The sequence below is a fragment of the Leishmania mexicana genome, chromosome 23 (genome assembly GCF_000234665.1).
Source record: "Leishmania mexicana MHOM/GT/2001/U1103 complete genome, chromosome 23".
Lineage (NCBI taxonomy): Eukaryota > Euglenozoa > Kinetoplastea > Trypanosomatida > Trypanosomatidae > Leishmania > Leishmania mexicana.
Genome location: NC_018327.1, coordinates 80,001 through 90,000, shown reverse-complemented (window position 1 = coordinate 90,000; position 10,000 = coordinate 80,001). Strand labels below are relative to the sequence as shown.

The 10,000-nt window shown below is 60.4% G+C and overlaps 4 protein-coding genes across 4 annotated transcripts in view; all 4 read right to left on the bottom strand.

Annotated features, from left to right (window-relative positions):
* The window catches only part of LMXM_23_0250 (ABC-thiol transporter), a gene marked incomplete at both ends in the record, with an annotated part of 4,716 nt that extends 2,846 nt beyond the window's left edge, over positions 1–1,870 (bottom strand). Inside the window, one exon of the mRNA XM_003875601.1 lies at positions 1–1,870. This exon is cut by the window's left edge and continues 2,846 nt beyond it. Within this exon, the coding sequence (XP_003875650.1) occupies positions 1–1,870 (1,870 nt within the window).
* A 1,686-nt stretch (positions 1,871–3,556) lies between these two features.
* Positions 3,557–4,126, bottom strand: LMXM_23_0240 (terbinafine resistance locus protein (yip1); the record flags this gene model as incomplete). The annotated part of the gene is made up of 1 exon (XM_003875600.1): positions 3,557–4,126. The coding sequence occupies one exon, from the start codon at positions 4,124–4,126 to the stop codon at positions 3,557–3,559; it is 570 nt and encodes a 189-aa protein (XP_003875649.1).
* Positions 4,127–5,189: 1,063 nt separating this feature from the next.
* LMXM_23_0230 (conserved hypothetical protein) lies at positions 5,190–5,762 on the bottom strand (the record flags this gene model as incomplete). The annotated part of the gene is made up of 1 exon (XM_003875599.1): positions 5,190–5,762. The coding sequence occupies one exon, from the start codon at positions 5,760–5,762 to the stop codon at positions 5,190–5,192; it is 573 nt and encodes a 190-aa protein (XP_003875648.1).
* A 2,852-nt stretch (positions 5,763–8,614) lies between these two features.
* On the bottom strand, positions 8,615–9,295 carry LMXM_23_0225 (conserved hypothetical protein; the record flags this gene model as incomplete). Its single annotated transcript, XM_003875598.1, has 1 exon — positions 8,615–9,295. The coding sequence occupies one exon, from the start codon at positions 9,293–9,295 to the stop codon at positions 8,615–8,617; it is 681 nt and encodes a 226-aa protein (XP_003875647.1).
* Positions 9,296–10,000: the final 705 nt, after the last annotated feature.

The following is a 10,000-nucleotide window of genomic DNA, read 5'->3' as shown; positions in this document are numbered from 1 at the left end:
CGCGCCGGCGGAGCCACAGCGTAATGCGCTGCATGGTCGTCAAGCGCGACTTGCATCGAGGCAGTTTCGCCGGCAGGTATGCGTGGATGGATACATCCTTGAAGACGGCTGCAGCACCAGATGCGTCGATGCCGGCAATGTCCTGCACCTGTGAGCGCGTGTCAGGGCACTCCATAAAAGTGGTTACCCGCTTTGTCGACACCAAGCACTGCAGGATGGCGGAGATGATAATCGGGATCATAAAGAACGACCCGCGCATCGTGTTGAGCAGGGCAATTGTCGGAAAAACAATCTCCGGCCTCAGCGCCTGCCCACTCGCATGGTACAAGATAAAAACTATCGCGACGACCAACGTCGGTGTCGCGTCGTTCACCAACATAAAGATGACATTGGCGAGATGCACATCTCGCAGACACCGCAGCTCGCGACTGCGCGCCTCTTCGATTCGGGCGAGGAAGACAGGCTCCCACCCCATGAATTTCACGATTCGGACACCGGAGAGCAGCTCGCTCGTGCGCTTGATACGCAGGTCCACCACGCTTGCCATTCGCTCAGACACCCCCTGAATATGCTTGGAAATCGCGCCCTGTAACGGGAGCGTCACGAATAAGACGGCCATGCCGGGCAGCGCAAACCACCCCACCAGCCTTATCAGCAGCAGAATGCACAGCGCCAGTTGCAGCGGGGCACTCCAAAAATACATCACGTACCAGTTGAGACTGCCGATGTTATCCACGTCGTTCCCGACCATGTTCATGATGCGGCCCACGGACATGTCCGGGCGCTGCAGCGACCGCTGCGAGACTGTGAAGCACTTCTCGAACAGCAGCGCCATCGACGACGTCTCAAACAGCGCCGCGCTGCGGATGCTGATGTGGTCGTACTTATGCGCTGCGCAACTCTGGACCACGCTCGTGAGGAAGAGTGTCAGCGCAAGTCCCACACCCCAGCTCCACGTTGCGTTATCGGCGGCTAGATACTTCACAAAGTACTCCAGCAACACCGGCAGCATCATCGCGGTAACGTCCGACAGCAGCTTCGGCAGGATCTGCGTCCACACGTGGTACCAGTGCGCCTTGAACAGTGTAAACAGGAGATCTGGCGACGGCGGCGGCCTCGGACGCCGCAGGCTGCACATCGAGCTTAGGTAAAGCCGGTCGACCGGTTCGCACGAGCAGAGATAGTTGTCTTGGTATGGCCGAAACAGCCGCTCACCGTGCACGACCCCGTTGTGAAGCCCCGCCGCACTGCCCGGCACGGCCTGCCGCCGGTACCGCGGCGGCACACGCCACTCCACCCCAGCCACCAGCGACCGTGGGTAATCCGACTGCTGCAAATACCCGACCCACCGCAGCACGCCGCTCGTTTCCGCCTCCGCCTCGTACAAGACCTCGCACCCGACATACCCGTCCCACCGCCGGCTTGCGTCGATGTCGGCATGCGCCTGCCGCGACAGCTCGCGCCCCGTGTGGTACGTCCGTGTGCTCCGCGACGGTGGTGGCAGGTCCGCCTCTGTGATGATCCCTGCCGCAGCCTTGTAGATGTAGTCTCCGATCCACCCGTAGTACAGGTGCTGGAACCAGCTCGCCTGGTCCTCCACCGTCGGCGTGTAGGCAGGCTCGCAGCCCCACAGCTCGTCCAGCTGCTCCGCGAACTCGCGCTGCGCCTGTTGCTGGCAGCGCACCTGCACAACATCGTCCACCGCCTCCACGTTAGTAATGATGCTGGTGGTGTGGCTGTTGTCTGTGCTACATTGGGTGTGGCGCCGCTGCGAGGGAGCACGGATTATGAGCTCACTGGACTCGTCAGTCGGTGATAAGCGTAGAAAGTCTGGTGTCGCCATGTCCTGCGCGCTGCAGGTGCCCCTCATGTATGCACCGATCTCTACACCGTCTTTCCTATGTGAAGACAGAACGGAGGGGGGAGCTGGAAGAAAACGAAGGCGACGTAGTTCGCACAACCCTGTCCTGGGAGCCGTATAGCAGCGGTGGAAGAGCACCAGTGTCCCAAACGGCGCACAAACCGAGGGAGGCGAGGTGCGTCTTGGCACACTCTATCAACGACGGGCACCGGGCGGACTGCGGCAAGGAGGACTGTGGCGTAGCACCGGAGGAGCCAAAGGCAGGGGTCAGGGTCGGGATGCACTCGGCACACGCACGCCACACGCACCGATCAGCTCAGGTACTTGGCAACCACCACCGCCACCAAAGGAAAGACTGAAAGCGCCTCGTGAAGACTGAGTCACGCTTACGGTGGAGAGCGGCAAGGCAGAAGGGGGAGGTGCCAAGAGGACATGATTTCACCCACGCACATGCGCACACATCCAAGCACACCGATAAGAGACATCCCAGGCGGCGCAGCGAGGAGAAAGGACGGACAAGCGAGAGCAATCAGAAGCCGCATCACTCGACCGAGTGCCTTCCATCCTGAAGCACGCCCGGGCAGGGCAACGGAGCATACAGCGAAGCGCACGATTCGTCCCAGACGGAAGTACGAGAGGCACGCCCAGGAAAGGAGTGGGCGATGAAATGGACAGTGCAACGGCCACCGCTGCACACCTTTACTTTTTCAACATGAGCGTTCCGCCACAAAACATCACCTCAAGTCACTGTCCACCCCTGGCATGCCAGAGACCCCACATCGCGTGGAGCCAAGAAGTCGTAGGCACGCCAGCACAGTAGTGCACCGGCTCCGTCAGCTGAGCACGCTCATGGTTTCACAGCCTACCCACCACCCCGCACCTCCGCAGGCCGCCGCGCAGGCACTCCCTCCATCATGCCGGTCGCCGCCTCGTGCATCTTCACCGGTGGTGCAGTCTCCTCACCATCAGCAGGCAGTGAGGGGCGGGGGTCGGATACGCTCGAGTCACGCGGACACTTCGCCCATCACATGGATGGCACAAGCGTGTGTGCACTGTCGCAGCTCGCTCCGAAGCACCACCAACACCACCAGCGATGAATCTCACTGACCTCCCCACCTCGAGGGCACCCGACCCTCTGGCCAACAGAGGCGGACCGGCATGTGCAGGGATCGCGGGGGCACCACGGCACTCCCCCACAGAGAGTGGGTGAGCGAGCCCTTGCGCCACGACGCACTTGGATATCCCACGTCATCAGCTGCATTGACAGAGAGAGAGACACGAGCCAAAATAAGAAAAACACAAAAGACGGCAGAGCGATAGGAGAGAGCACACACACACGCACACTCGTAGGCGGACGCACATCTTGGCACAGAAGGCGCGCCAACCAGCGCACGCACACGTAGGAACGCGAACGGGATACGAGGAAGGAAGTGAGAAAGGGAAAGAAATGGCGGCAGACGCAGAGCGACCACAAACTCTGTGTGTGTGTCTGTGTGTGTGTGCGCGCGCCTGCCTGCTTGCCTTTCGGTGCATCCAACACTTACACGGACCTGCCTTCCGCCCCTGGACCCCCCCCCTACGTGAAGGTTTTGACGTCATCATCGGCCTTCTTGTAGTCTCTGACTTGGTGCTGGTGGTCGGCTTGCGTGTGAAGAACGGTCACTACATCGCCGATCGGAATATCGCGGGTTCGTTCTAAATACCCACCAGAACCATCCAGGTGAAGAAGATGTAGAAGAGTCCGACAGGGTACACAACCAGCACTTCACGGTCAGCGCTCACCGTGTTTCGGAAAAAGCGCAGGGCTGCCCAGCAGGCCCATGCCCACGCAACGAAGCACAGCAAGAGGTTCAATAAAAACCACGGGATGATGCAGCACAAGAGAGCGCCGAGACAGATCGGCGCCAAGCAGTAGCCGATGGCGCAGTACGTTTGAAAAAACATGATCTTGCTGCCGAGGAGCTTGGCGTTGACGGTGACGACAAGACCGCCAAGCCAGACAAAGATGAAGACCGCAGAGAAGACGGCGGCGCCTTGGTCATCGCTGGCGTTAATGGTGAGGATGGAGGCAAGAATGAGACACAGGAACAGCGGCCCCCAGAGATCCCAATCGCGAAGCTCCTTCTCAGCTCCTAGAGGGGGGCAAACAACCACGACGAGCTTGCGGCCGATCGCCTTGGCATCGCGCAGCAGCGTCTGAAGCACCGGCTCATCCAAGGTGGAGATGGTGTTCGGGTCTGCGTTCACGTGCACCTCGTTGAGCATTGTGTCTCCTCTTTTGTAAGGTTTGGGGGAGGGGATTAGGGTGGGGTGCAGGGCTCGTCAAGTCGTTCCAACGGCAGTGCACGCACGTCCCACAGGCACACAAGAGAGGCGATGCAGCGGTGGGGAAGGTCAGCCACTCGGGCGCGCACACACACACACACACAAGCAATGGCAATGAGGAATGGGGCAACGAGAATAACAGAAGGACGACGCGGTAAGGCGAGACTGATCACTCGGGAGGGCGCGTATGATGGCGCCGGGAGTAGATGTCGCACGGCTGAGAAGGCGAGACAGGGGAGGGGGAGGGGAAGACGAAGAGGAGGTTGGATGAAGAGGGATGAGCTTACCTTTCTGTGTGCTTCTACCGTCTGTGGCCGCACTTCCCTTCCCTCTTGTAAACGTACCAAAAGGCGGAGGAGGGTCCGACGACGGTGCTTGCACGTCGCAGGTGTGGTCAGCGGTAAACGGTGGCTGGTGAGGCGTGGGTGTCACGACTGAATGGATGCGCACGAGATCGAGGAAGACGCCAAGAATCCATTCATGTGCAGAGGCTCAAGCGTGATACGCAGTGTATATGTTAGTGTGTGTGTTCGAGGGTTTGCAGGAAGGATAGGCATCCGTATAGGGATTAGGGGGTGCGGTGCAGTGCAGTGGAGTAGCTGTGGCGGAGAAGACAAGCACAAGGAGTTGGGCAAAGTGAGGCAGAGGACGTCACGTCATCTAGTGTATCACGACGAGGGGGGAGAAAGCGCGTGCATGGTGGGTATATGTACGTCTACGTATATTCGATATGTGTGCTGGCGTGGCAGCAGCAGCACACACACACACGGGCCCACATCAGCCTGTCATAGGCCCTCCTGAGCGTGACTGTATTCGGTGACTGTCGTCTTGATGTGATCTCGGCACGCACTACCAACGGGTGCAGCACGCATGCACGCCAATGCGTACGAGAGGCGGTACGAGTAGGAAGCGCGGGAAAACTATTGTGTGTCTCTGCAAGCTGGAGAAGCGGGGGGCGCTGGGTGCACGAACGCCGACGGACTTGGGCGCTTGCACGTCCTTTTCACCCGTCTTTCCGCGTTGACTCGTCATCGCCTATGTGGCACTGAAGCTTTTCGTTGATGATGGCCATGTTCGACTCTAGCTGCGCAGCCCAGTGCTGTTCCTCCCGAATGGAGCGAAGTACAGACTTCACCTCCACAGCGTGATTGCATGCCGACTTCAGTTCTTTGTCGGCTGCCGCCCGTTTCTGCGCCGCTTCCAGCAGGTGATGCTGCCACTCCTCTTGCGCGTGCTGTTGCTGTGCGCGCCGGTCACCTCTACGATACAAGGTTATGCAGACGATGAAGGTCAGCACAAAACACGCAGGGACAATCATGAAGCTCCATGCAAGCCCCTTGCCCATTCCTTGAAGAGTGATGCCCTCCAGAGTGTCACGGTGGTAGTGCCACATACCAGAAGCATGGAACAAGTCGTTGACTCTCTGCACCTTGTTTCGCTCTTTGCGCGATGCCTGGAGATGGGTGCCGACATCATCAGTTCGGTTGCGACTGTCACGGGCGGAAGTGGTGAGCCACAGGTAGATGCTGCGCCGCCAGCTATTGCGGACCTGGCCCGTCATGAGACTAGCCGACATGCATAACGCCGCCTTCGTCTTGTGGCGTGAGCGGAAGTGGAGGGCGGCACGAGAGCGGACTAGTGGGAGCTCACAACTCGCATCGCCAACAAAGTACAAAGTCAAGGGCGAGTGCGCAAGGGCGCTGAGGAAACCAAGAAACGGTGGGGGCTGTCTTGCGGTGAACGCTGGCCGTTCGCCCCGTCGAAGGCGAGCGAGAGAAAGAGCAAGAGGCAGGAAGAAGTAGATGGGAGTACACGCGCGCAGTTTCCTGTGACCGGTTTTAGTCAGAGCGCTGCCAGGCGCGTGCATACCGGTGAGCAACACCGGCATCGCTCCCTTCAACCGTCCCGCAGCACCTGTATTGCACCTCCAGACGTCCATTACGACACATCCTCCTACCCCTTATTGGAGCCTCCGTGAGGCACAAGGGCGACGTACAAAGGCGCACACGACGTTCACCGACACAACGTCCGACACACCGCTTTTCCTGCCCGTCCATCAACGCCAGCGTCAGAGTTTTCTTCTCTGCCTAAACATCTTTTTTTTTTGCGTGTGGCCACTTAGGTTGCCGTCCTTCGCGATCCCGGCCACCGCACCGTGGCACGAGGGTCCAGCACGCCCTCCGTGGGGGAGCCAATAGCGGGCACCCTGCCGCCGGGCACGGCTGCGGACTCTTGTTGCCGACGGAGAGGCCTGGGCTGGCGCTGTGCCAAAGAGACTCGCGCCCGCGATCACGCGTGTACCGGCTCACTACATATCGCGCCAGCTACATGGCGGCAGCCGTCCCGCACCAGGCAACGAGGGTGTCGGGCTCACGAGACGACAGGAGGCCATCCTCGCCCAGCTCCGCACGCGCGCCTGTCCGTCCTCTGCATTGCTGCAGCGACGCGTGGCTGGCAGTGGCAAGATGCAGTGCGCATGGTGCACTGCCGGCTACTCCGCTGGCACGGCGTACCGCATCTAAGCAAAGCATGCAGAGGTCAGAGGAGCAAGGGCGATGGACGGGAGAAGCTGAGAAGAGATGCGTGCCAAGCAGCCCAGCAGTGCATGTGTGCGAGATGCGCGGCATCCCCTGCATCCCACCGCCTGGGCCGATGAGGCGCAGATGCCGGGGGCGTGACTAGAGTAGCCCGAGTGGCGCCACCGCGCCATGCACACTCCAACGCGGCGAGCCGCCACACCGCGTTACGGCATGCCGCGGCATGGGCTGGCGCAGCAACACGCATGGCGTACAGGCCGAGTGCCGGGTCTCACAGGGCCCTCACCGGCACGGGAAGAGACGGTACGACGCATGGCCCGATTCGACCACACACAGCTCGCGCTACGCAACAGGGATGTAGCGGCGGTGCCCCGCAGGGGCAGGTGAGCTGTGGCTGGGCATGTGCGCATGGTCTGCTGGTTTGATGGTGATCGATTAGACACGCTGACAAGGAAAGGGTTGACGTCACGTCGTTGCTCGGGTGTCTATCGGCTCCTTACCGCACCTCAGTCGATGCACCCATGCGGGTACGCAGACGGACAAGCGGACGGTGTGGTTTATGCGAGCATGTGTGCTGGCGAGAACCTCGTGCAGCGAGGAAGATGGAGGAAAGGGTGAGCACACAGAGGCACAGCTGTGTAAGTTGTGCCCAGTAATTGTCAGAAGAAGGTCGCGGACAGGTGGACGCACTCGCGCGCGCAGCACTGTGTAGCGGCACCACACTGCAGATCCTTCCCTCCCTCGCCCTTGCCATCCCTTTCCCTATGCCTTACTCCATGTGCGTTGGGTTGTGAGGGGCCGCAGCGCTGGCGCGTGCGCAGCCACACATTGTACCGTTTTACCTCAACAGGCGATCATCATCGAAGCCGTACCGTGATTGGTAGATCATGTAGCAGACGAACGACATGAGCATGACGCAGATGGGACCAGATGACGTGGTTTTGCAATAAGGCTTCTGCTTCGTCATGAGCCGTCGTTTGCTCATCGTCAGCTTGCGTGGTGGGCGGTTGCTGCCACCTTGCTGCGGTTGCAGCAGAAGGAGTGCGGTCGGCTGGCCAATGTGAAGTCGGCGGCGAGGGCAGAAAAGTGCGTTCAAGAGCATCTTGCCTTTTGCTTATTCTCTTGAAGCTGCATGAAGGCATGCAACGAGAGTTCGATGGGACGGAGGTACAGAAGGACAAAGATGCAGTGCATGCATGAGGTAGACCGATGTGCGTGGGTGCACGTGTGTCACGATGAGTTGGTGTTAGGAGTGCATGCGAAAGGCAGGCAACGGAGGACGGCAGTTGCAGTCTCTTCCCCTTCGCCCTCACACCTTCTCGTGGACACGAAACAAGAGGCAGATGACACGGATATCGTGCATCTCTGTTGTGATTGTTCCCGCTTGTGCTTCCTCTGCTCTGAAACACACTCGGAGGTCACAGACGGGGGAAGCGAGGCACACACCCGAAGAGTCGCATGCGCGAGTTTTCCGTTTTGTTGGCTCGTTTTGCTTCGTTCTGCCTCGACGTGAACCCCCCCCTCCGCACGACACGCCGTGTGCACGCGCCCGGCAGGCACACTTGAGAGGGTGGGGGAGGGGGGGGGAGAATGTCCCAGGCGGTGTCCAAACCTGCGAACCGAAGAAGAACGCGGCCAGACCGCGATGACTCATATAGAGTCGCATCAGATAACAAGGTGCGAAAGAGGGGGAGGGGGCAGGGCGGCTGCACGAACACCCCACGGGGGGAGGGGGAGGGGTTGCATCTGCAGCAGCACCGGCTTCAAGAGGAGCAGCGAGAGAGAAATAGATGAAGTTCGAGCGATTCGTGAGCAGCCGCCATCATCCACCTGACGCAAATCTGCCGCTGCAACAGCGTCTCCCCACTCTCACCCACTACACTCGCCTAGACTACTTTCCATACATGGCCATCACCACGAAAAGGGCTGCGAAGGACCACATCAGGATCCACCAGCTGTCATCCAGCTGCACCCGAGGCTGCCGGTACGCCTGCTGCGCGTCAGGATTCGGCGGCGGAGGCGGAGTCACCATCCCGCGCATCGCCTCGCCATACGAGTCGCTCTGCATGGTCATAATCCGCTGGCGTGCCGCCACAATATGCTCTGGATCGTCAGCGTACGCGGGGTCGCTGCGGAGGTCGCATTGGTAGGAATCAGACTGCGGCGGCATCATGTCCTCGCGCATCGCAGCCGGTGCGGCGAACTGCGGAGCATAGGTCGGTGGTGGCGCTCCATGTGGGGCCGAGCCGCGGTTGGCGTGACGTGCTTTTTCGGGAGGAAAAAGTGGCCTCGCACCGTCCTTGGTGGTGATGGTCGGACCTTCGTAGAGTCCGGTCGGCGCCCTTCTCGCCTCCCTGTCGATATTGCGCTGCATCTCAGCCAGCCTTCCGTGCCGCGGAGAGGACGTGTAATCCTGAATGGTCCCTTGGGGAGTGTAAGGGATGCCGCGTGTGTAGCCGCGCACTGCGGTGGTCGTGTTGACACCGGCGATGCACCCGCACAGACCACCACCACCACAACCACCACGGTGCGCGGCTACACACGCGCATCCCCCGGCGGCTCCTCGGCGCATTCAAGCGAACACTAGATGGGGAGAGAAAGTGCCGCCCACGTGCCCAGAGATGCACTACGCCTTCGTAGCTAGTCACAGAAAACAGGGAGCACACATACGAAAACGACACAAGGCACGTTCCCTTGGCATTTTACGCGGATGCCGACATCAGCGACGCCCGCGGCAGGCCAAACACTCTCACCAGACAGGCGGCGAAGGCCCGCCAAGGAACACATATACAAGAAGCAGAGCGGGGGGAGGCCAAAGGTGTGTGTGCGTCAGAGGATCGGGGATGTCGGCGAGGCGGAGCTGTTCTCACCCGTTTTGCTTGGGTGCACACGGGACCCCAGGGATGAGACGTGTGTGTGGGGGGGAGGGGAGGGGGGCCGGCAGAGCAGTCCATCACGGGGGCGCAGACTCGACCCCTCATAGCACGGCTTCTTTCTTTGTGCGCTTTCCGCGCACTCCCCCGACAAGACGTAAGCGTGTGACTGAAAGGCGACGAAGCAAAGACAGAAGAGGGGCAAGGCACAGATGCAGCAATACCGGCGGTAGCGCCGTCGTGTGTAAGCGTGTGTGCGCCGCAGTATAGCCATCTGTGAAGCCGAGTCTACACGTACTGACCTTCCACCCTCGGCTGATGGGGTGCTGTGGCGTCACCCCCCACAGAGACGGCGCGAGACAGGCAAGCCGGCGAGAGGAGAAAAGGGCAGTGGCGGACGGAGC